This window comes from Engraulis encrasicolus, chromosome 5 (genome assembly GCF_034702125.1).
Source record: "Engraulis encrasicolus isolate BLACKSEA-1 chromosome 5, IST_EnEncr_1.0, whole genome shotgun sequence".
NCBI classification, from domain to species: domain Eukaryota; kingdom Metazoa; phylum Chordata; class Actinopteri; order Clupeiformes; family Engraulidae; genus Engraulis; species Engraulis encrasicolus.
This window is the reverse complement of record NC_085861.1, coordinates 4191478-4218955: the sequence shown is the minus strand read 5'-3', so window position 1 is coordinate 4218955 and position 27478 is coordinate 4191478. Positions and strand designations below refer to the sequence as shown.

Sequence of the window (27478 nt, the reverse complement as noted above, 5' to 3'; positions counted from 1 at the left end):
GCTGTCACTTGAGACACAGTGTGTGTGTGCGTGTGTGGATCATTTCCAATGCCTGTTGAATGCTGTATCTCTGCATCTTCATTCCTTGGAGAGGAGCTTCTTTCACCACAAAATTCTTGAGGGAAATGAAGCAGTCCACATGCACTGGTATTTATCCATCTAACAATTGCCAGGTTGCATTCACATGAGTCGTTATGGTCACATGGCTTGCGAGATTCACATGTTACAGTTTTTCTCGATTGATTTGGCTAATTTCTCGAAACTGAGATTTCCAAAACAACACGGACAAATCCCCAAACCAACTTGCAATTTCCCAAAACAGAATGGCATTTTTCATTGCTTTCATCAGATATCAAATGCTTTGTACATGTCTCAAATGTTTAGTACATCTCTGCAGATGGATATGTACAAATACCCTTCAGTTGACACATTCAGCATACATTCAGCACATTTTCCAAATAAATTGACCTTGCTTATCTAAACGAATTAGACAATTCTCAGTCTAATGGTTGTCCTCTCCAAAACACGTCAGCATTATTTCATTGTGTAAGTCATCATATGCAAAGTGGTCTACGCAATTCCCAAAACAGTCAAGGACATCATATTTTAAGAATTTCATTACATAGTAAATTCATGACAGTGTTCAACAGGTCAGATGGTATTGTAACTTTACTAGTTAGTAGAAAATAATTTTACAACCGTGTATACTACAGTTTCCTCTGTTATTTGGCTAATTTCATGACATTTTTTCAAACGACATTCTGTTTTGAACAATTGCTAGGTGCTTTGGCATTTGTCCATGTTATTTTGAGAATGTTATTTCTGTTTTGAGAAATGAGCCAAACCTATGAGAAACCTGTAAAATATCGGCATTACTTTCTGTATATGAATTTACAGTAAAGAAAGTTACTGATAAATGTCCTTGGTAAATTATCTGTGTTGTCAAACTTCAATGGTTTCACTCACTTTTTCATTTTTATACATAGTCGAAATCTGTTAGCTGAACGTAGATAAAACACCTAACCATTTTGACTGGCAGTGCTTACACAATGGCAAAGGGACAATGTATTTTGGGGGTACTGATGATATATGTGGGGAAGAAATTTAGTTTTGACACATGGGTAAACTATTTTTGGGGTGATATGAGCGAGTGTTGAGTATCCATGTAGTTATGCTGAACCATCCAGTTTATTTTGACAGAAGGACTAAATGAATGCAAATGAGCCAAAGCAATTGAGAAGGATCTATGCCATTTTGATGGTACTGACTATTTATATGTGAGACGGTTTAGTGCTGATGCAAGTTACCTGAACTGTTGTGTAGAAGTGTAAGAATGTTTGGCCAAATGACCCAATGGTTATAGGAATGTCATCTCAGTTTCAAGAAATGAGCCAAACCAATCGAGAAAAACTGTAATTCAACCATTATCTGGTTGCAGTCATATGATTCGTCATGATCACATGGGACATTCACACGTTCATTGATGACTTATATGAAGAAAATGTGCTGACATGTTTTCAGGACAACCATTACACTGAGAGTCAACCTATTGGGATANATCAGCAAGATACATTCATTTGAAAATTCTACTAAATGTAAGCTGATTGTGTTAACTGTAGGATACTTGTACATAGCCATTTGCAAGGATGTACTAAATGATTGAGACATGTACAAAAGCATTTGAAATTTGATGAAAGCAATGACAAATGCCATTCTGTTGTGAGGAACTGCAAATTAGTTTGGGATTTGTCCATGTTTTGAGAATGACATCTCAGTTTCAAGAAATGAGCCAAACCAATGGAGAAAAACTGTAACACACTGTCCGCCAAACTGTGCCATCTGTCTTTATTGCTGATATCTTCATGCAAGTTGCTATTTACCTGTGGTGATTTTGGAGGCTGACAGCCCTTGGGAAGAAGCTGTCTGTCCCTGTTTGTCTTGGCTGTTAGCACTGTAAGGTGTGACCCCCTCACCCCTCACCCCACACACGGCCCCTAACAGCCTCATTACCATAACAAAATGAGTGATTAGTGTATTAGGTAAAAGCCACCGGGTCAAATGACCCCTCTCTGGTACTTCTAGGTAGGCAGAAAAATCCTGGTAGTTCTAGTGTTAAAAATAGTTTACGGCAACGTAATAAAAAGGGTCTACGTGTGCGAGTTGGCTATGTGTTTCAACCCTTTCGTAGGATCCGGTATCCGGTATCCGGTATCCTAAAAATCAGGATCCGGTGCATCTCTATTCAAAACGTTCTCAGATCCGAGGCCAGACCCACTCGCAGCTGAACATTTTCGGCAGTCCAGCGGGTGGCGCTGGTTTACCAGGCTAGTTATGAACACGAGCTGCATTCTCATGGACATTTCTTGTCAGACTCAGTGCACACTAAATACAGGTCACTTCATCCTTCCAACCTGGGACAACCAAGCTAAGCATTTCTGATGTAAAACTGAAGGGTTTTCTCAACATTACTATTGGACTAGATAAAAGGACATAGAAAAGGAATCTGAACAATATATAGGCTAGGACCCTCGTCCCTCTGCTGTTTTTTCCCCCAATGTGGTCTTCATTTCTGCTAAATGGTTCTCTGCACACTACAGGCCTGCCATTTGCACTGACAAGTGTAAATCGTATCCGTGTTCCTCAAATTGGTGGTGCTGGGGCAGGGGTTTGACTGTAATTCATATGCCAAGATTGAAAAATAAATGGTATTGGCATGATGGTATGGATTGGCATACTAATACTGTGAATCAAAGAAAAGGGGGGCGCACCTTGCATCAATTTTTTTCTTTTTTCTTTATTTTTTGTGCACAGACGCGTTTCGGCGTGTGCCTTCCTCAGTGTGCAACCACTCAGTGGGTTGCACACTGAGGAAGTCACACGCCGAAACGCGTCTGTGCACAAAAAATAAAGAAAAAAGAAAAAAATTGATGCAAGGTGCGCCCACCTTTTCTTTGATTCTAAGTATTCATTTGGGACAGCACCCTTAAAGGTTATCAAGAAACCTGAGTGAAGCCTGCTACCTACTTGATCATACTAATACTGTACCCTTTGTACACCTTTTGCAACTTGCATGAGTTTGACTGAAACCAGTGCAGTGTAAAAAGGTCACCTCAATAACCACATTGACATGTTTTCCATGAACTAGGCAGGAAACACAGTCTGTCGTTTACTACCCTAGAAGATATGTGCCATCCTCCAGTGTTGCCAGGTGTGTCTGACCAAATCCCGCCCAAAAGGTTCTCAAAAACAGCCAAAATGCGCTAAATTCCGCTCAAATTCAACAAATTACGCTCATCCCAAGTAGCCCAATTGGGGGGGCACCCGCCCAATCTGGCAACACTGCCAGCCACACGACCACAATGAAATCTCATACGTGTGGAACTGGTGCTGTACATTAGTAGCAAGGCACGACAAAAGAAGCTCATTCTGACTTTGTGGTGAACAACTGTCACAAGGTAAGTTAGAAACAGAGATTCTTTAAGTTCTCTCTGTTAGAACAGTTTGTCCTCTTGATTGCAATTAGAGCTCATTGTCTATTACTTAGGTATAAGAAGCAGTAACTACAGTTTAGCTTTCCAGAGGTGCCACAAAAGGCCTAGCCTACATTATGTAATGACACACCTGGCATGTAATCATTACTTCATATAGTCCTCTGCATTTTCTTCTTCATGAAAATCCCTGTAAGACTAGAACATCTTCAAATTATATTGACCAATACTGATAAGGGCCAACACCAGTTGGCAGAAAAATGTAACCAGTCTGTGTCAATGAGTTTAACCCATAGCCCAACAATGTTTGTGGTCCAAGAATGTGGGCGATTCTATACACTTTGTGCAAATTCACACTTGAAAAGGGCGGTTCATTTCATCTTGGGAATGCTGGTATTCCACTAATTTGACACTTAGAATATTCCCTATCATTTCTTTGCATTTTAAAAATATTGTTTCTCTCCCTAAATTTGTCACTTCCGAAACACTGTGACATTAGAAAAATTGATAATATTCTGATTTTTATTGTCGTTGATCTACTAAATGTATGTTTAAGGTTTTTTAACACTGGTGTCTTGGTAACAATCATTTGACAATATTTTGTTAACAGCATACAAAGAGTAGCTTGTCAAATAAATTGCATTTTTACAACATTTTCCTGTAAATACCATGAAGGGGCCAATGCATTCCAGATTCAATGACATATTCGTTGAAATATTTATGTAATTTAAAAAACAAAAAAAATGCTTTCAGAATACAGAAACATATTCTATCTACTATAGCTCATATCATCAAAACATAAAAAAATAAAATAAAAAAAATATCAGCAAAGACAATCAGTGAAACCATATTATTGGATTAAACTCTGTGATCGGTAGTGATCTTCTTAAAGGATTTTCTGATGATTTTCAAACTTGTGCATGCATTTACTGTATACTTCAAATGTAAATGGCAAATCAACTCATATTATGAGCATAAGTGTAAAAGGTTTCAGTAATGACGTGAAAATCTGGGACAGCATTTTTTTTTGTGCAAAAAAAAATAAAAATCAAATTCTATAGTGGGGACAACCACCACTCACATATCATATAGGCCTAAATAATATTTTCCATAATAAAGAAGCTACACCAAAATTATTTTGGGACTTAATTGCCCAATATATATATTTAAATAATCTTCTATGTGGTTTTCAAATTGTATTTTTGTTTCCGGCACTGCAATTTGCATGATGTCTGTAGAATTACTGTGTCGTACCGTGCCGTGTTTGCTGTCTATAAAGAATATATATATATATATTATTTAAATAATCTTCTAGGCTATGATATACTAATCTTCTAGGCTATGATTTCTAACATAAGTGTGTGTTTTTGCAGTGTTAGTGGCAAGGAGGATGTGTCGTTGATGAGAATGGTACAAAATGTTCATGTCATGATGTAACATAAACAGTATTAACAGGTTGTTAATACAATCAATTAATAGACTATCATTCTGAAATTCTTTTTATCCTTAGAGGAAAAGGACGGAATTGACATGATGTTCATAATATTACATAGTCCAATGTTATGGTAATTATACTACACTATATGTAAGATGTGTCAACATGGGACACTTGCCATTGCAAAGCTGCCATTTTAGAGTAGGCTATTCACATTTTCCATCTGCTTTTGTGTAACTTTCCAGCTATCTGCAATGGCTGCCGTAGTTGCTCCTGCTGGGGGATTTACTGTTGTGACTCATACGTACCCACAACATGCACAGCAGCCAACTAGTGGAACTGCACCAACCGTCGACCATCATAAATTCCTCATTGGAAAACCAATGGCCCTGGGGGTATGTACAACACAGTAACCAGTCTAGTCATTCCAGAGTGAACCAGGATCACACTATGTCAACCTTGCTGAGATAACGATTAAATGTTAACATTACCTCTCTGTTTCTTTTATTTCAGACGGTACAGATAATGATCGGTGTGGTTGTACTGCTGTTTGGAGTTGTGACTGCATTCCATGCAATGACTTTATCCACCTACTCTGGTGTCATGTTCTGGGGAGCAATCATTGTGAGTTTTATTCATCATGCCTTTATTTCTTTACACTTCAAGCTAGGGGTGGGCGGTATGTGGCCTGGGCGAAAGCCGACTGTTGACTTCGTCAAACAGTCTGGTGAAAGCTAAGAGGAAGGGTGGGGGATTGATGTTACTCTGCCATTTAAATTCATTGCCGAATTCAATTTAAAACCCATATTGTGCTTTATTAGCATGTCTGTTACAATATAGGCTGCATTTGAATCAGGAAAGGACATCAAGTGTAATTCCAAATGAAAAATTGCTATTTCCTCCCTTGGCAGTTCGCTGCATTTGTGGGCGTAGCAGGGATATGTTGAGGGCAACATCAGATGCTGACTTTGAACATCGGCTCCGACAAAGTGTGGAGCACTGGAGCACACTTGTCAATACAACTCCGCACACCGGCTCTGACGTCCACGGACATTCGTGGAAATCTAATCTAAGGAAAATATCAACACTGTAGTATCTATATATATGTGGTCGCTAGATCTATTTATAGCCTATTTTACGATTCCACCATCTGGCAGCCATTCATCGCTCAAATAGCCTGCGTAAGATAAGCACTAATATGATGAACATAACTCCCGCCGCCATACCGCACGAATAGACCACGCGCGATGCGATTTAAGCAACAGAGAACCACTTCTGTGCAGCAGCAAGCGATACGAGCGATTGAAGAGACTCGAGTATGTCCGTACAGGCAGAAGGCAAAACATTCAAACATTCCCATTGGCTGTGGTCACTGACCTCTATACAGTCATTGGCTGTCGCTGCTGGTCGCCGAACCGCGTCATAGAAAGTTGAAAGGATTTCGGCTGAATTCGAAACAGGAAAGACAGCTGTCCTTTCAGTGAGCTAACTGGACATCGAGTCATGAAGTGTGGATCGAAACGAAAAATTGCTTTATTTCCTCTCTCGGCAGTTGACTGCATTTGTGGGCGTAACGGGGATATTTTAGGTCAGCATCAGATGCTGACTTCGCTGCCTTGGTACCCAACATGCTGTGCGCCACCTCCCTCTCAACCGGAAACCTGAAAAACAAACATGGCTACTACCCAAGCTACTATCTTGTCATACTCTTTCTTTTGACACTTATGTATGTAGATATTGAAAATCAAAAGGAAAAATCAACATTGTAGTATCTAAATATGCTGTCGCTAGATCTATTTATAGCCTATTTTACGATTCCGCTGTCTGACGATCATTCACCGTTCAAATAGCATGCGTAAGCTAAGCGCTAACGTGATGAACGTAACTCCCGCCATAGAATCGCCGTAACATCAAATGCGCAAGGCGGCGCACTCGTTAGTGCCGTTCGTAACGGCTGCCTCATCAGCTAACTTCACCTATCTGATCAGTGGCCTGTTTATGTAGGAGGGGAGTCATCGAGTCACTGCCTCCCGTTTCGAATTGAGCCTTCAACTTAAAACTGTCACTCTCGTCGCACGAATCGCCTCTAGTCTCCAGAAACGCTGTTGTCGTGCGATTCAATACAAAGTCAATTAATTCCGTTGCTCATTTCGCGCTGGGTCTATTTGTGCTGATAGAATCGCCATAACATCAAATGCATAGAGCAGCGCACTTGTTAGTGCCATTCGTAACGGCCGCCTCCCTCATCAGCTAACTTACATAGGCCCATGTGATCAGAGACCTGTTTATGGCAACCATTCACTGCTCAAATAGCCTGCGTAAGCTAAACACTAACATGATGAACGTAACTTCCGCCGCCATAGAATCGCCATGACAACAAATGCATAGAGCAACGCACTCGTCAGTGCCATTCGTCACGACCGCCTCATCACCTAACCTACATATCTGATCAGAGAACTGTTTATGTAGGGGGGAGTCATCGAGTCACTGCCTTCTGTTTCGAATTCAGCCATAGTGTCGCAAAGGCATAGAAATAACAAAACAAAAGTGTGAATCTATGGACGGGCATTGGAAATTCTATTCATTCTGTTTTGCTTGGCTAATAGGCATACATTGTAATAATGTTCTGTTTCATTTCAGTACATGGTAGCAGGTGGACTTACGGTAGGAGCCAGTAAGTCCCCGAATTTGTGCTTGGTGAGTATTTCAGACGGTCTAGCCCTACTATTTAAATTTCTAATAATATGTGTACAATAGAAGTTTCGGGAACACTGTATATGCTTATAAAGCATTAATAACTGTAAAATCTTGAACATATTACTTGTAGATATTTTATACAGCATGAATGGAATTTAGTTAATAATAAAACAAATGTGTTAATGTTTTGTTTATCATTAGTTAAGTCTTTACAAGCAGACACTATTACAAAGTGTTACTGAAGCCTCTATACATACAGTATGTTTACTGTTTCATATTTTTTATTCGTTTTAATTGTACATTAAAAATAAATTTTAAATATAATCAATAAACTATTGGTGGTCTTTGGCAATTAACATGATAATGACTTCATACTACTGTGGCTGATCTGATGTCATCTCTTCTCTTCTATACACTACAGTGTTCATACTACGTGAGGCGGTCCACATTGTATAATTTAAATGCCATTAACTCTGTTACATAATAAAGGTCATGTGTTCACGCAGGTCAGAGCATCACTGGGGATGAGCATCTTCAGCACGATCACTGCAGGGATTGCCATCATTCTGCACAGTATTGATATATTTTTCATCGCCGTAATCTTCTCCTATGACTGCCGTGACAGTGACTACAGATCCAGATACAGCTACATCTGTAGAGGAAACCAGGTACTCATCATAGTATTAAAATTGTGCATTTTATGCGGCCTGTTTATACCTAGTGTTGGAAGCCCCTATTTACTGGAGTATGAGTATGATAAATTGAATTAAATATTACTCAAGTAATAATGAAACAGGGATTCTTGAGAGATGGGACAAAACATGTCCGGGAGATAAAACTCATGTTTGTGCTTAAAATGTAATTTAAAAATTGCAACAAAATTAGCTGAAATGATAGAAGAAGAAGTTTTGTACAATAACATATGATTTCATATTTATATAGTTTTAATTTTTTTATTTTACACATTGCAGTCTGTCATCAGTACCTTCAAAACACCATTTCTGAAAGCAGGATTTAGAATTTGACAATACCATAATAATTGGTTAAAATGAAATATAACAAACTTCATAGCTACTGACAACAAGTATTTTGGATAATTAATCAAACATGTATGTAAAAAGTTGTATAAACCTTTTTATATACTTTTTAAACTATTGAACATGTGTCCGGACTTTTAGTCAACACCGTAAGATTTTTTTAAAATACAAAAAAATCTACCATTATTGTGGTCAGCTCACACTCTAAGCAGCCTGATACTACTTTCTGTTTGGTATAAATGCCATGGAGACACTGTTCTGTTGGTCACATTTAATATTTGATTTTATCATTGCATATTTAGGAAGACCACCTATGTCACAACCATAATGTGTCAACACCATAATGCATAAAAATAAAGGTTATTTCAGTATTTTGTATAATAAAAGCTTAGAACAACTTTATTGGCAAGTCCTTAAGCAACTACTGATGTACCAGATGATTTCTGTTAGAAAATCATGTGTTATTATGAAAAGTAGGTTGATTTGTCAACTCTGTAATATTCAACTCCATAAGATTTTCTTATGGAGTTGACATGCAAAATCTTATGGAGTTGACAAATTCACCACAAACTGCTCAATATGCAAATATGATATTCTTTTCAAATGTGGAAACAGGAGGAAATATTATTTTAGGATATTATATGTATATTAAAAGGGTAATCCGGTGTAAAATGGGTTATGTAGTGTTAACTAGTGATGCTGAGCGATAACTTTTGCCACCTACCTCACCCTCATAGGTCCCCTGCAATCCGAAGTCAAGCTCTAGTTATCCAATGCTAACATAGGGCCAAAGAGGTTGGATATATAATAAGAGGAATCGAAACACGCCCACTCAATGCAAAAGCGTGTGCTCAAAATTTGGTCTCCTAAGGGGGCGTTGTCCCTCCTTCTCTTTTCGTGGTGTTTGCACAAGACGTGCGCTACCGCCATCTACAGCGCTAAGGGGACTCCATTTATTCTCTACCTCAAGACTCCGAAGGTCTCCTAATCGAAGGTCTCCTAAAGGGGCGTTCACCCGACGTAAAGTGGATACCGGAAAAGAACCCGCCTGCTTTATCTCACTCTCATATACGATTCTCTGATAGGGCTTTTGCGGTGGTCAATCCGGGCATCGAATTAGCCATCCTTATAAACCTGTACTTTCCACCCATTTGCGGGCCTCAAAATTACTTAAATGTTCATTCCGTAGAGTCGCGGGGTTGTTGACATGTAAATCCAGGCACAGAGAAGTTTGATAGTGCACCGTTTTAGAAACAACACCATTCTTACAGGGTGTCGCAACCGCTGATATCCAAGAGCAGAGATAGAATCAGCAAAGGAGTATGTCCAGTGTGTCTACTCACTACTTTTCCAGGTGGTACTGCACTCTAGGGGCGCCAACGAGTGAATGCAGACTCCCTTCGAATGAATGGGCTGCGTTGTCTCGACAGCACCCTCTAGGTGAACTGCAGGCATGGGTGGATACACTGGACATACTCTTTTGCTGATTGTATCTCTGCACTTGGATATCAGTGTTTGCGACACCGTGTTTTCCACATGGCTGCAAAATGAAAGATAAAGTCTGAAAATGGCAATATTTCAAACTCTGTGTGTTAATAACTGTGTGTTAATTAAGGTAAAGGTTAAATGTTCAATGTGTTTTTCTTTTATTATTTATTATTCTTTTATCTTTTATTATTATTTATTATAGTTATTCTTTATTAAGTCTAACCAACTAAAAGGTCTCAGTAAAAGTACAGATACATAAATGACCCTCGTCACTGTCCTCCACAGCTGTAAAAGTTCTAATGTATTTGTGTTTCCTCCCCTACCACAGAGCAGGGCACAGGGTATTGCTGGGGTGATGCTGGTGTTGTCAGTGCTGCAGTTCATTGTCTCCATTTGTGTGTCAGCCTTTGCTTGCAAAGCCAACTGCTGCTATGAGGTAAGCCAGTATCACTGTAAACCAATGTTGTCCAATAGCACCCCCTGCTGTCCACATTTGTCACATGCAGTCAACTGATTATTAACTCATTATTGTTATTATTGCTTGTTTGCATTTGGTTTTGTAGCCGGTGAGATACATGCCGCTCCAGGAGTACGTCTCTATTCCAACCGCCTATCAGACCGCTGCTTCACTGAACCCTCAGGTAAAGAGGTCTGGACCAATAAATAGTAAAAGGCAGTCTTGCTTATTATCTAATTTGCCTTGTTACCTTCCTATTATTTAACGTTGCTTCTATTACTTTGTGTTTGACAATGTTGTCAGTGTTGCAACTGTACACTGCGCCTAGATGTCTTGCTTATTATCCAATTTGCCTTGTTACCTTCCTATTGTTTAACATTGCTTCTATTGCCTTGTGTTTGACAATGTTGTCAGTATTGCAACTGTACACTGTACCTTGAGGTCTTTGTTTACTTTTTGCTACTTTTTAATGCATTGTCCTCTTCTTTACTCTTTGTAGGACAATGCTATCAGTGTTGCAACTGTACACTGTGCCTTACCCTGTTCTTGTTTGAATTGCTCCTTTTAAGTCGCTTTGAACAAAGGCGTCTGCTAAATACTAATGTAATGTGATGTAATAAAAGTCAGGCAGTACAGTGCTTTGCCTTTTGGATATTTAGAGCATTAAATTCCATTATAAGGGTCCCTGGCTAGTACGTTGGCCTCATAAGATTTATCTCGTTGTCAGCTGTACATACATGTGATTTGAAAACATCAAAAGTTGTTTTCTTAAAGTTGTTGTCAAAAATTACATGATCTGGTTGCATCTGATGAATATGCAATGAAAGACCCGTTACAGCCAATAGATAGGCCTACCATCAATAGTCATATGATGTCATTTTCTTCCCTGAATGCATTGAATGTTTTGAAAAGGGCTGTTGAATATCACAAGTCCTAATAGTAGACAATAGCCTATGTTTGATAATAGGGAGATGTATCTCTGTTCATTCAAGCCACCGTGATATTAGCTTGTGACATATACAGCAAATACTCAGCTCCTATAGGTACAGTAGGTTTTACATAGTTATTATATCTTCTGTCTTGGTTTGCCGCAGGCGATGTACCTTCCAAACCCGGTGCCCCCTTCCTGTCCACCTCTCCAGCTGTCAGCTACTCCACTGATCACCTCAGAGGTACAACAGGTACATTTAGATACTTTAAAAATCCAGATTTAAAAATGTCCCTTTCAGGGGGCTAAAACGTACCTGTCACTATTGAGTTTTCATTTTATTTTTATCTGCATGTTGTGATTACAGGTATACGTAGACAGATTTTTATTTTCTAAAGCCACATTTTAAAATATCCGCATATGGGTCATCTGCACCTTACAAACGAAAGCTCAGACCATCTGTAATCAAATAAATGTATAAAAATCTCCTTTTCACATATTTGCAGTATTTCCAAGCATTATTCATGAATGTGCATATCATTTTCTTCTCAGTTTTTTCAGCACATACTGTAGATTTATTGGATCAGAAATATTAGCATAGCTTAGCATAATCAATGGAAGTGAATGGAGGCATTAGCATCAAGCCACAAATGATCACAGGACATGACTAAATAGCTGTTTTGCACTCAGGTGAATTTTACATTAATGTTAAGTACTTTATAAGTACATATGATGATGTTTAGTTTGCCCCCATAGACTTGCATTCCTACGCTTAATTTGGCTATACTGTTAAACTACGCAATGGAAACACATAATCGAAAATGATATGCACATTCATGAATAATGCTGGGAAATACTGCAAATATGTGAAAATCAAAAAAGGGTGGACTGTTCCTTTAAAGCAGGGGTGGGGGACCTATATCTCGAGGGCCGTTTGTGGCCCTTGAAGCCGTTTTATCCGGCCCCCGATGTCATTTTAATGTTATGCAGCTTCACATAAAATATGACATATTTTGTAAAGGAATCTTAGAGAATACATTTGCAATGCATAGATTTGCATTGCTACGCTTAATTTGGCTATAGGCTACTGTTAAACTACGCAATGGAAACACATAATCGAAAATGATATGCACATTCATGAATAATGCTGGGAAATACTGCAAATATGTGAAAATCAAAAAAGGGTGGACTGTTCCTTTAAAGCCACACATCCACATGTCCACATCCATATGTCGTGTTTGTACAGACATAAAATATATAAACATACAGCATGTGCACCTTACAAAAGAAAGCTCAGGCCGTCTATTATTGAATGAATGTGTGGGGTGTAGATCAACCTGCTTCCTTCCTGTGTATTCCTTTTCCAGACACCTGCTGCCTTCCCACCCACCGTGGAGCCTCCTGCTTACAGCAAGAGCTGAGGGCCTGAGGAGGACAGGACAAGATCTGCCCCTAACCTGACAAATAAAATAACTACTCAGGAGCCAGTATATAGCATTGAATTGGAGGCTGTTATTTTTATATGTAAAAAAAGGAAATAAATAAAGTGTGCGCCTTAGTTTATATTTTTAATGGCAATGTGGTATAAATGCTAGCAGAGTTAGTTTTATAATCCATGAATATACAGTAGGCCTACATCACATTACATTAGAATACAGTGGGCTACATTACAGAACATTACATAACAGTGTAGTACAGTAGAGTACAGTAGTCTAGAGTACAGTAGAGTAGAGTACAGTAGAGTAGTCTAGGTCAGTGTTTCCCAACCAGGGGTACGTGTACCTCTAGGGGTACTTGAGTACACCTCAGGGGGTACGCGGAAAAATGTGATGATGACAATTGAATAGAGTATAGTCATACTGGGATAAAGGAATATATAGAGAGCATGAGATAGGGGGTACTCATGGTACAACAAAAAGGCTTAGGGGGTACGCGAGTCAAAAAAGGTTGGGAAACACTGGTCTAGAGTAGAGTAGAGTAGAGTACAGTAAAGTACAGTACAGTAGAGTACAGTAGAGTACAGTAGAGTACAGTAGAGTACAGTACAGTAGAGTACAGTAGGGTAGAGTACAGTACAGTAGTACAGTGGAGTACAGTACGGTACAGTAAAGTACAGTAGACTTGAGTAGAGTAGGCCTACAGTAGAGTAGAGTTGAGTACTAGAGAGTAGAGTAGAGTAGAGTTGAGGACATAAAATTGTCCCTACCAATTTTTGTCATATTATTTTAATGTAGGCCTATCGAAAATCTACATTCATTAGTTTATATTTCAATATAGCTCATTACAAAGTGGTAGCATTCATTTTAAAAACATTTTAAACTGGTTGTTCTTTATGACATGAGAGATAACCGCTTTTTATTCAGAGCTATGACGAGTGACGGGCCATGTTGCCGCTTGCAACAGAGTGATGGGACGTTACGGTGGGGGGTGAAGTTGTCCCTACCAAAGCTCAGACGAAACCTACGCCCTTGGATATTGGCCATACATTTGACATTCAGATTTGACATTTCAGATCTATCAAAATTTGATAGAGCTGAGTGTAGCCTCTTACTGCAGATGGGGTCGCCGACTACCCTATTCACTTGCTGAAAATGCTTAACTACATCATAACAACATTTCTATGACATTATAGAGAGCCATAGCGCTGCGGTAAGGCGTTAATGCCTCTGTGAGAGCTGATGTGTATTTGGCAGATGCCATACACTGTTGTGCCATCTGCATACATTGCAACATTGGCATCTTTTATAGTAAATGGAAGGTCATTGGTGAAGATGGAGAACATTAACGGGCCCAAACAACTTCCTTGTGGTACCCCGCATTTAACCTGCGCGAGCACGAATCATCAATGATATGTGTTTATTTCAATGGGTTAATATGATGCTGTGCATCATAAAAAATCTGGACAGTCCAGGAATTTACCGGGACAGACCATAAAAACCGGGACAATCCAGGAAAAACCTGGACATGTGGCAACACTACCTCTACTACTCCATCAGGCTACGTAAAAACTAGAGATGCACCAGATCCTTATTTTTAGGATCCTACCGGATACCGGATCCACTGCTTAAGATCCTGCCGGACGTGGACCCTGTGAGAAACCCTATCATCTTACCGGATCCGGAACCGGATCTTGGATCCAGTGCATCTCTACCTTTAACAGCTCCTGATAACAGGTGATTGAGAGAATGAGGAAAGACTTGAATGCTAACTAAACAAGAATGCTAACTAACTGAAGCACATTAGGCTGTTGTTGTTGTCACCTCATATACATACTGTTTACATGCATCATATTGACTACATGCACACATTGCTTCACTGCAGCACTGAGGTGAAACAGGTTTGGCCTAACAGGTTTTTCACAGATGAAAGAGATTGCAACAAAGCAACGGTGCACATATTTTATGTGGCCTAGAGTGTATGTGTGTGTGTGCGTGCATGCGTGCGTCTTCTCCCCTCCCCATCATGTTGAAAATTGAAGCAATTAGTGTCATAGCCGTGGCTAAAATCCAGCACCTTCTCCCTAACGTCCACATCGCACAGCAGACGCTGACCATGTTAAATAATGAAACGGTGAGACTAGTGAGAAAATGGCGTGGACTTAACAGTCATACTACACAAGACATTATTCACCAACCGTGCAGAATTGGAGGTCAGGCGTCCCAAATATTGAATGGCTTTACACCTCTGTTAGGATTGCCCATCTGATCAACATGTTGAACAACAACGACCCAGCAGTCAGCTGTCACGTGAATCGCTTCTCCTACATCTACAGCGACACAAAATACCTGCTGCCTCCCCAAATGAGCCCCAGTTCCTCGGGTTCAGACTAAAACAAAACGGAAAATTGGACATCAAGGCGGCGGGATTTGTCGTGCGCTCTGACTGGATTGATCCAAACGACCTTTGCCAACGCACAGGAGTAGAACTCAACTGGTTGGGACCCGATGGAACAGCCGTAGCGCTAGAAGACGTCGTATCTAATCATCAGATATCCACCCTGGTGAGTTTTTTTAAAGAACATTAGACATTCCCTCCTACTGTACATCACAAACAAGAACAAAGTGTGCAACATTGGAAAAGTCTAAAATTACAGGGGAAGTTAGCGCACCTTCAATCTGCTGACTGTCATGTCCCAGGTTACCGCTAGGTATGATATTATGGGATGTACCGGAAGGAGTACACTCTGTTCTAATAAAGCAAGCAAACGAGCAGACGTGTGTTATGGAGCATGCTTATTCATAAGATTAAATTCTGAATTGTATCTACCGAATGCAGAGCAAAAGTAGGTACAACATTGGTGACGAGGAGTGAAAATGCGATAGATATTTAAATCTGACAGTTTAGTTAGTTTAGTGAACTATGGAGAAATCCGGGATTCAGCACTTCGCATGCTACACCGAGCCAGCGACGCTAGGCACGAGATGGAAGCGGTGGCTAACATCGTTCGAGCTATTCGCCGACGGAAAAGGGCTCATCTTGGGAGAAAATACCCCAGTGGCTACACAGCAAAGACGACGTGCACTTCTTCTGCATCTAGCTGGACCTGACGTGCAAGACATCTTCTCAACTCTACAAGGTACCGGTGGTCCAACGGACTACAAGGAAGCTGTCGATGCATTGAACGAGTACTTCGTACCTCAAGTGAACACTGCGTTAGCCAGGCACGAGTTCCAAAAACTGCACCAGAAGCCAGGTGAGACCGTGCAACAGTTTGCTACTCGCCTACGACAAGTTGTGAAAGACTGTGGCTATGGTGGCGATTCTGATAACCAAATCAGGGATGCAATTTTGAGTAGAGGAACGTCCGAATATGTGAGGAGAAAATTGCTAGAAGTGGGACGTGGACTGACGTTAGCAAGTGCTTTGGAAACGGCGGCACAGTGTGAGACCATCGAGGAGCAAATGTCCGCCATGTCAGGTGCATCGAAAGCGACCGCCGAGACGGTCAATCACGTTTCCTCGAAAGGAAAAAGGGGAAAACAAGTAAGTTGGAATGCAAAAGGGAAGCAATCCAAAGACTATAATAAAAATGATGGAAAATGCTACCGATGCGGCAATAGCGACCACATGGGTCGAGATCCGAAATGCCCTGCACGTGGGCAGACGTGCAACAAGTGCCACTGGAAAGATCACTATGCAAAAGTGTGCTGCACCAAGAACTTGAAAAATAGACAGACTGTAAACAGCGTCGAAACCGAAAATGCAAGAAATGACTTTGCTTTTGTTGTAAATGATGGTGACATGCCAGAAAGACTTTCATTCTGTGTTGGGGGAGTGAATGTGAAAATGCTGGTAGACTCCGGGGCTACAAGCAACGTGATGGGGGAAAATGCATGGGAAAATTTGAAAGCAGGACACATTAAGTGCCACTCCTATGTCCCTAAGACAGAAAGGAGGCTCTATTCCTATTCCTCCAGCGAGCCACTTGTAGTCAAGGGCGAGTTTACATGTGACATCTCCATTGGGAACAAAACTGAACAGGCTGAATTCATCGTCATCAAGGGAAACGGTGAACCACTGCTGGGAAGGGAAACGGCGACACGCCTGGGGGTGTTGAGAATAGGCGCCAACATCTCTGCTGTGACTGACCTTAAGCACACACTCCAGCAGCAGTATCCCGAAGTGTTCAAGGGAGTAGGAAAGTTGAAAACACGACAGGTCAAATTGCACATCAATCCAGATGTGAGACCTGTAGCCCAGCCACTTAGGCGCATACCATTCAACCTCAGGGGGGCAGTGGAGAACAGGATTAAGGAGTTGATGAACTTGGACATTATTGAACCTGTCAATGGCCCCACCCCATGGGTGAACCCGGTGGTGATAGTCCCAAAACCGGGAAATGATGTTCGCCTGTGTCTTGACATGAGGCGGGCAAATGAGGCGATAGTGAGGGAACGCTTTCCAATCCCCACTGTGGACGAGCTACTCCAAGGCATGAACGGCTCGACCATATTCAGCAAGCTAGACCTGAAATGGGGTTACCACCAACTCGAATTGACCCCAGAGTCACGTGAGATCACCACATTTGCAGTGCACAATGGCGTGTACAGATACAAAAGACTGCTCTTTGGTGTCTCATCCGCCAGCGAGCAATACCAACACGAGATCGCCAGCGCACTGACCGGGATCGAAGGGGTGGAGAACATCTCTGACGATGTCATCATCCACGCCGCTGACCAGGAGACACATGATCAACGACTGCACGCAGTCATGGCCAGGCTCAGAGAAAGCGGGCTAACTCTGAACCCAGGAAAATGCCAGTTCAACATGGACAGACTGATCTTCATGGGCATCCTGCTGTCAGAGAAAGGAATCGGGCCGACAGAGGAGAGAGTGCGCGCTGTGACTGAAGCAAGAGAACCGGAGACCGCCACGGAGGTGCGTAGTTTCCTGGGGCTAGTAGGTTACAGTAGCCGATTTATCCCTCAGTTTGCAACCCTGTCTGAGCCACTGAGGCGCTTAACAAGAAAAGACACACCATTCAAATTTGGCCCAGAGCAGAAACAAGCATTCAGTAACCTGAAAGCAGAGCTAGCTAGAGCCGCAACACTAGCTTACTTTGACAAAGATGCTAAAACATGTGTAATAGTGGACGCAAGCCCTGTGGGATTAGGCGCAGTACTGGTCCAAAATCAGAAGGGAATTAGAGTTCCTGTATGCTACGTAAGCCGCAGCCTAACACTCTGCGAGCGCAAATACTCCCAAACAGAAAGAGAGGCACTAGGTCTAGTGTGGGCCTGTGAGAGACTGCATCCGTACCTCTATGGGAGAAAGTTTGATCTGGTCACCGACCACAAGCCATTGGAGGTGATATACGGGCCACGTTCCAAGCCATGCGCACGCATAGAACGCTGGGTCCTCAGGCTGCAGCCGTATGACTTCAAAGTGGTCCACATCGCAGGAAAAAACAACATTGCTGATCCGCTGTCACGACTTCTCACCAGCGAAGGGAGGGGAGTGCAACACGAGCATGGAGCTGACGAGTACGTGAGGTTTGTCGCAGTGAATGCAACCCCAAAAGCACTCACCACCAGAGAAGTGGAGGAAGCATCTGCCTCTGACACAGAGCTACGTGAGTTACGCAGAGCGATTGACACTGGACATTTTGAAAAATGCAAACAGTATGCAGTAGTGGCAAATGAGCTATGCACCATAGGTTTCCTGGTTCTGAGAGGCACACGCATCGTGTTGCCACAGGCGCTGCGAGCAAGGGCTCTTGCACTGGCCCACGAAGGACATTTAGGAATAGTGGGAACCAAGCAGCACCTCAGAACAAAAGTGTGGTGGCCAGGAATGGACAGAGCAGCCGAAAGACACTGCAAGGCCTGCCACGGCTGTCAAATCGTGGCCAAGCCTGACCCACCAGAACCGCTGAGACCCACACCGCTACCTGATGGACCGTGGCGAGACGTCGCAGTCGACCTTCTGGGACCTCTCCCATCCAACCACTCCATCTTGGTCGTAGTGGACTACTTCAGCCGTTACTACGAATATGACATCCTGACTTCAACCACAACAGACAAGGTGATAGACAGCATGGAGACAATCTTCAGTAGACATGGACAGCCAGTCACCTGCCGATCTGACAACGGTCCGCAATTCAAGTCAGAGCAATTCAAACTGTTCTGTGAGGAGAATGGCATCACACATGTGAAAACAACACCCAAGTACGCTCAGGCCAACGGGGAGGTTGAGCGTCAGAATGCGTCACTGATGAAAAGAATCAGAATAGCTCAGTCAGATGGACTGGACTGGAAAAAAGAACTGAGAAAGTATGTGACTGTGTACCGTGGGATTACCCACACCACAACTGGCAAAAGCCCAGCAGAACTGCTCTTCAATCGAAAGATTCGAGGAAAACTGCCTGAACTCATCGAGACTCACACAGACCAGGAGGTATGTGATCGTGACTCTGAGCAAAAGGCAAAGAGCAAAGTGTATGCAGACACAACCAGAGGAGCACGACACTCAGAGGTCAGTGTTGGTGACACTGTTCTCGTCAGACAGGACAAAACTGACAAACTGACAACAACATTCAATGCAACACCACACAAAATCATCAGCAAAACAGGAAACAAAGTTGTTGTGCAATCACCAGCTGGAGCACAATACGCAAGGAACACCACCTTTGTGAAGAAATACGAAAGACTGAGACAAGACACACACACCGAACAGGAAGAAACCAGCGGAGCTGAGAGCATCGGTCCCAGTGAGGCAGCAATGGAAGACAAGCAGTTGCCTGCTGCTGCTCCGACTCCACACACAGAAACTGACTTGCACACACAGACACAGCCAGACACACCTGTGAGACCACAAAGAGCCAGGATAGCACCCAAGAAGCTCTCTGATTATGTTTGTGAGTGACTAAGTGGACATGAGTTTAAAAAAAAAAAAAGAAGGGGGTGAGTCGTGAAGGAAAAAAAAGAATATCTCACCATTGTTCATGTGTTGAAAACAAAAATGTTCATCTCACACTGTTTATGATTTCTGATGTGTGATAAAAGATAACTCAGTTTCAGTTAATGGAAAATGAATATTCTGATATGTGACAGAAGGTTAACAGTTTCAGTTAAGGGAAATGAAGTAATCTTTTATGATTTAATTTTCTGGAAGAAAATGCATTTGTTTTACAGGAACTACAAGGACCACAAGAATGGACTAATGTTTTTGTTTAAGGAAATCTACTGATGAGATGCTGATGTGGTAAATGTTTATGTTAAGGAAACAGTTTAAGAATTCAGATATGGTTACTGTTGACATGAAGTAATGAATGGAACACAAGGTGATCCTAAGTTTGAATTTTACCGTTGTTGTAAACGAAAAGTTTAATTCCAAGTAAAGGGGGGATGTCGTGTCCCAGGTTACCGCTAGGTATGGTATTATGGGATGTACCGGAAGGAGTACACTCTGTTCCAATAAAGCAAGCAGACGAGCAGACGCGTGTTATGGAGCGTGCTTATTGATAAGATTTAATTCTGAAATGTATCTACCGAATGCCGAGCAAAAGTAGGTACACAACACTGACCAGTTAGTATCACATTCTGTCCTAAAAAACAAGTCCATATCAGAAGAAATCCTCATTTTTGCACTCAAAGCAAGACTACAATGCCTCCCAACTAGATACAATTTGGCAACAACCCCTCACAATTCAACCCAAATTGCATATGGCATACAAATGGTCACGAGAATGAAACTGTAGCCCACATTCTAAATGGATGCCATTATTACAAAGGACAGTATGTGGCCAGGCACGACCGCCTTGTCAGTCTGGTTGCAAAAGACTTGAAAAACATTAACCTTGGATATGACTGCAATTTTTTCCTACACAATACTGTGAAAATGGACTGGTTTAACCATAACCATGATGTTGATAATGACTATTTTAAAAGCATCCCAAATACTCCAGACATTGTAATGGTAAACACTTCAGATAATTCTGTGCTTATTATTGAGGTTGCGTGCTGTTTTGATTTTTACATGGACACCTGCTATTATTCCAAGCTACTGAAATACCAACCATTACAGGAACGCATCCTCCAGCTTGGATATCAATGCAAATTAATAGTCCTGATTTTTGGTAGTTTAGGCCACATACATAAGAATGTTGTCAGAGGGCTGCAGATTGCGGGACAAAATGTTGCTCTGTGTCAGCTATAATAGGTAGCATGCAAATATGGAGACGAAGATGTTTTGTTTATCCTTGAATGGTGTTTAATTTTGGTGTTTAACAACGATGCTGGCATAAGTAAGTGTGTAAGTCTTTTAAAATCTGCCAGCCTGTCAATAGCTAATTCCAAAATATTTGGATCTTCTACCTTATTGTTTGTCTCTTGGGTCCAAATAAAATTAATCAAATGTGTGTATGTGTGTGTGTGTGTGTGTGTGTGTGTGTGTGTGTGTGTGTGTGTGTGTGTGTGTGTGTGTGTGTGTGTGTGTGCATGCGTGTGCTTGTGCGTGTGTGGCTGTGTGTGTGTGTGTGTGTGTGTGTGGCACTAGGCCTCTCTGCCACAAGCTTGGCTGCACTGGCCAGAAGGCGTACAGGGCAGTTGACTAGTGGACTGGTGATGATTTTGGCCTGCTCCTCCCCTCAATGTAGTGGCATCAGTCCCCAGTGGACTGGTGATGATTTTGGCCTGCTCCTCCCCTCAATGTAGTGGCATCAGTCCCCAGTGGACTGGTGATGATTTTGGCCTGCTCCTCCCTCAATGTAGTGGCATCAGTCCCCAGTGGACTGGTGATGATTTTGGCCTGCTCCTCCCCTCAATGTAGTGGTATCAGTCCCCAGTGGACTGGTGATGATTTTGGCCTGCTCCTCCCTCAATGTAGTGGTATCAGTTCTTATTCCGCAACAGCAGACCTCTCTGAGTCAGATGTAGCCCCTTAATGCACGCAGTAATAGTCATTGAAAAGATAACTACCATAGTGACACTATGACATGACACAGGTCCTTTAGTAATGCACCAAGACTTGGTCATTGCCATTCTGGTAACAACAAATTTATAACGCTTAAGATTCAAGATTCAAGATTCAAGATTCTTTTTAATAGTCCCGAAGGAAATTTGTCTTGGACATACATAGCTGCCACATACACACAACATACACATGACGCCAAAAACCAAAACAACAATAAACACACACATAGAAACACTCAAGTGCATATCCACCACAGCCCACCACCCGCATACATACATGGCATTACAGGATGGTAGTTGTTAATGACCTGCGTTCAGTAGGTTAACAGAAACAGGGACAAAAGAAAACCTGTACCTATTCAGAAACCTTTTCTTGTTTTTAACTGGTACTCTGAATCGCCTGCCAGAGGGTAGCAGCTCATATTCTGGGTACAGAACATGTGATGGATCCTCAGTTATTTTTCTAGCATGCCTAACTACAGACTCTTCATATATTGCTTGGAGGGTGGGGTAGTCCCTCACCCCCACTACCTTCAGTGCAGTGCGGGTCAGTCTGTCTATTTGAGACTTCACTTTCACTGTCAGGTTTCCAAACCACACAGTGATTGCATAGCGTACTACGCTCTCAACAACAGCACGGTAAAAAAGTAACATAATCCTCTGTTGAACACCAAACACCCTGAGTCTACGTAAAAAATGAAGTCTCTGTTGGATCCTGGTACACACATTAAGAGGGCTGTTGTGGTAAAAAATAGTTCACTAGATGACTTATAATCTTGCCACAGACTTCATTATCTCTCTCAATGCCTGGCGGACCGGCCTTGGCTGAAAACGCCTGGCCTGAATTTATGTCCCAGCTCAGCCCAGTTCAGGAGTGTTTTTCCATTGTGGTCTACAGCAGTGTTTCCCAACCAGGGGTACGTGTACCACTAGTGGTACGCGAGCACACTGCAGGGGGTACTTGGAAAAATGAACAAATGCATGGAGCACAGACACATTGGGATAGAGCATGAGTGAGGCAGTACTCATGGTATGACAAAAAGGCTTAGGGGGTACGCAAGACAAAAAAGGTTGGGAAACACTGGTCTACAGTTCTTGTAAAGGATTCGCTGCTCACTACAGGCCTGTCATTTACACCAAAAAGTGTAAACCAATCATATAAGAGTTCCTGAAAATGTTGAAAAGTGTCATTCTTTTAGTGTTCCAGCTTTTTTCACATACCAAGATTTTAATAATAAATGGTACTGGGCTGGTATGATGGTATGGCATGATATGCTCATATCTACATTACGCCCCAGACCACCAGTGCAGTGTAAATAGGTCATCAGCGTGCGTTTTTTCTTCATTTCTCGTGTAAATAGGTCACCCCTATAACCACATTGGCATGTTTTCCATGAACTAGACACGAGACGCAGTCCTGTTGTCTCTGGCTTAAATGATGTGCTTGCCACACGACACGGCCACATTGCAACCACATACGTGTGCAACTGGTGCTGTATATTAGTAGCAAGGCACGACACAAGAAGCTCATTCTGACTTGGTGGGATAGAACTGTAACAAGGTAAGTTAGAGCAGTTTTATCTTCTTCATTCTAATTCAAGTAGAGCTCATTGTCCTTTACTTATACCTGGGCAGTGGTGAGTTTACCCTTCCACAGGTATGTCAGCGATTTCCAACCGTTTTTGGCCGAGACCTCATTTTGACTTCTCAAATTTCTGGGGACCCCATACACATTTTTTCACAACCAAAAAAAGTTAATTAACTATTAATACTATTTATTTCAAAAAGTGTAAGATTTTATTATGTGTTCTGCATTCAGAGTATTAATTGTATATATTGTATTTATACATATATATTTATTATTATAATATATTTTTAATATTCATTTTTTCCCTCCTAGGCATTTCAGGCGGCCCCATTTGAATCACAGGCGTCTACTAGCCATATTAGCCTAGGGTGACCAGATTTTTGTAGTCCCAAACCGGGGCACTTTGCCCGTGACTTAAGGCAGTGGTTCTTAACCTTTTTTTCTGAATGTACCCCCTTAGCTGTTCCCAAGACAAGCCGTGCAGCCCCATCCCAAATGTCTACACGTGTATGTTTAAATATGGTCTTAATTTGGCCTAATTATAATGTTTGGAAGCAGAACTTCGGCCACAACCTCAACACAAACAAAATACCGCGCACCCCCTGAAGTCTTTGGCGCACCCCCAGGGGGTGCCCGCACCCCAGGTTAAGAACCACTGTCTTAAGGACAATATTTGGAGGGCGGGGCTGGTTTTTTTTGTAAATTTTGTATTTTTTAGATGCAATTTCCTGCATTCTAATCAATTTTAAGAGGAGGAATGACAAATCGCAACTGACTTTCCACCAGACTTTCTATACGAGCGATGCTGCCATTAATTGTGGCAGGTAAACATGTACTCTTTTCCATATATTTACCCTGATAGTGGCCAAAACCGGGACATAATTGTGTCCCGACAGAGTTTGCTGGGGACCTGGGACACACAACTCCAAACCGGGACTGTCCCGGTTAAACCGGGACGTCTGGTCACCCTATATTAGCCATATTGAAGAACTACTATACTGCAAGAGACTAAAGCTGGATCTCGAATGGTGCACTTGTGCACTTCGAACACTATCTTTCAGTGCGTAACTAATACGCCATACACACTGAAACATGAACACTGAAGTACAAGCGCACCATTTGAGATTCAGCGTAAGAATGAAGCTTCCATGTCATTCTTAAACAGCAAAAAAGTAATCTGGTCAGGCATACGTCACAAATGAAAGAGTGAATGTTTTCTGATCCTGAAGAAAAACAGTTACTAAAGGTGAACATAATACATTAAATGTAGTTAAAAGCAGAAGTGTCAAAAGTAAAAGTAAAAGTTGAAAAAAGAAACACAGTTTCCCTCCATCACAAGTTACTTATCCGAGAAACAAGGAGACCCTTTGTACTTGTCTTACGATGAGCTAACTCTGCACTGTTTGGATCAAATTTGTGTTGGATCCTTGTTAGGTTTTCAGTGTTTTTCAGTAACAACACAGTCTATCTATCATGTCATTAGGTGCAGTGCAGTAAATGGTGTAACAGCTATATGTAATGCCATGTGCTAGTGTTGTAATTACACCACAAATGTACTTTTACTTTTGACACCTCTGGTTGAAGGTAATTTCAACTGACTTTAGGAAAGAAATTGGAAATTGGATTTTTTTTTTTATTTGGTTAAGTTCACTGTGCTTGCTGCCGCAAAGTTGCAAGATGGCAAGTCTTTATCAGTTACAAACACACAGAAGGAAAACAAGTTACTCAACAGGCTTTTTCCTATGTGCATTTAAGTTTTGGTCAGTGATATTCAAAAATATTTTAAGGAATTCCAAAATGTTTGAATACATTCCTCTAAAATCTCCATTGGGTTTTCAAAATGTAACCAATGTTTTGTGTCATATCATTTGTCATGAAAATATACGTCAAGTAAGATTCCATAGTTTTTGCTCTTACTGTAAATGTGTTTACGGCAATGTAATTGATGTGTATAGCCTACCAGCATTGGACAGTTAACAATAGGCCCAAAGCAAATTGCCATGTATTCTCAGAAATAACGGTACATGAGGTTAACAAGGGCACAAATCTGAAACCGCAAAATTGTTCCTATTCTTGTACCTTAAAGTGATACTGTTCCATTTTTGGAAATAAGCTTATTTTACACCTCCCCTTGAGTTAAATAATAGGGTTTTACCTTTCTCTTATACTTTCATTGAGTCCTATGAGACCAGTTAGCCGCCAGCTGGTCTCATAGGACTCAATGTTAACTGCTAGCTTGGATGTAAAATGTGCACTGCCATACCCAGAGAACGGTTGAAAGTACAGGAGGACGGCCAAACCCTATTATTTAACTCAAGGGGAGGTGTAAAATAAACTTATTTCCAAAAATGGGACGGTATCCCTTTAAATGATACAGAACTGTAACTAGGCCTATGCTATGCTGTACTTTTCAAAGTACAAAATTGGGAAAAGTACAAGTTTGCGCCTTATGGCATTGTATCCATGAGATCTGGCAGTTGACCATAACTTTACCTTTGGTTGTCCACCATCAGCAGGAACAATTCACAGCATTCTTCCCAGTCACATCTGCTCCACACTGAGATGTCTGTAAAGATGCCATTACTCATCATACTCCTCCTGGCCAGCATTCTGCCCACTGCAGGTAACGACTGTAATTCATACACTATAATGCAGAAAAATCTTGATTGATTACACATTTTTGTTTTTGTTTTTTTGTTTTGATATGGACAAATCAGCGGGTGAGGTGGGAGTAGGCTAGTAAACGCATACGGTAGTTATGTTTTTACAGTAGCCTACATTACATTGTATTAAAACTCAATTGCTACTGTAGAGGTCTCCCGCTTCCCATCAGTTTGGGGGTCCTTGGCCTGCTGGAGACCCCTGTCTTAGCCCATGTGCTTCTCTCTCTCTCTCTCTCTCTCTCTCTCTCTCTCTCTCTCTCTCTCTCTCTCTCTCTCTCTGTACGTACACTATTAATTCTCAGATACCCTGCAGTGTTACTATTCCCTTCATCTCTATGGCAATGAGCTATCAATAGTGAACTGTGATGACACTTATGGCTGTTACACAGCAGGTGAGTCAGCAGAGCCACAAATATCACATCAGAGTTTTTTGAATTTCTGTTTACACATGAATCTCTACTTGCCCTGATATATCTTGTTGTGCTTTTAGTATATCAAAACGGTGACATCGCATTTAGGGGTTGTGCAATTCGCCGGGACGAATGTCAATTGAAGTACCACTGCTGTGAGGGGAATCTGTGCAACAGTCCTGCGACATCTTGGAGGAACAGTGCTGGAGTTGGGAGAAACTATAGAGTCAATTGTAAGTATGTTTGTTAAATAGTTGGTTATGGTAGTAGATGATTATGGTAGTTTATTCAATTATTTTTATATCATTCCATTGTTGGTTGTCTGACATTATAATATCTGTGGTATTGTGTTTGTGCAATGCATTTACTGTGATGCATGTCTTAAATGTTTAAATGTCAAAAATCAAAAGGTGGAGGGTGTATATTGAGTAGACTAGTTATTTTTGTATGTGGAAGTAAACACATAACATCCTACTAATGACATTGGCTGAATTTACAACATGATCTCTCAGAATTCCGTGGAATGGACACGGTTCTTTGGGACAAGAAATTGGTGTCAGTTGCACAGATTTTGTAAAAAATTCCTTGCCCCTGAGCACGGAATTATTTTCTGTGATGGACACACGGAAGTGCTTTCTCTATATTCCCACAGCTCTGTTTCCACAGTTCAAGATTCAAGAATCAATATTAGTTTATTACGTTCTATTATAGGTTTGAAGCCTATAAAGAGTAAAAAAAATGTGTTTTTTTGAGTCCTAAAAAAGAGAGGGTGGGGGGAGTGCAAAGAAAGTGCCTTGTCGTCTTCAGCATGAATTCAGTAATCTAACTGCTTGGTGGAAGAAACTACTTTGGAGTCCGGTAGTGTGAGATTTCAG

The 27478-nt window shown here is 41.4% G+C and overlaps 1 protein-coding gene across 1 annotated transcript; it reads left to right on the top strand.

Moving 5' to 3' along the window:
• The first annotated feature begins 5177 nt into the window (after window positions 1-5177).
• On the top strand, window positions 5178-12951 carry LOC134448764 (membrane-spanning 4-domains subfamily A member 4A-like). The gene is made up of 7 exons (XM_063198421.1): window positions 5178-5318; window positions 5437-5547; window positions 8127-8288; window positions 10474-10581; window positions 10709-10786; window positions 11697-11783; window positions 12898-12951. The coding sequence occupies exons 1-7, from the start codon at window positions 5178-5180 to the stop codon at window positions 12949-12951; spliced, it is 741 nt and encodes a 246-aa protein (XP_063054491.1).
• Window positions 12952-27478: the final 14527 nt, after the last annotated feature.

What these genes read in the sequence shown, in the direction of transcription:
- LOC134448764 (XM_063198421.1), top strand. Translation starts at nt 5,178, where the DNA reads ATGGCTGCCGTAGTTGCTCCTGCTGGGGGATTTACTGTTGTGACTCAT. An exon ending in TGTTCTGGGGAGCAATCATT is followed by an intron (nt 5,548 to 8,126) that starts GTGAGTTTTATT and finishes GTGTTCACGCAG; the next exon opens with GTCAGAGCATCACTGGGGAT. An exon ending in TCACCTCAGAGGTACAACAG is followed by an intron (nt 11,784 to 12,897) that starts GTACATTTAGAT and finishes TTCCTTTTCCAG; the next exon opens with ACACCTGCTGCCTTCCCACC.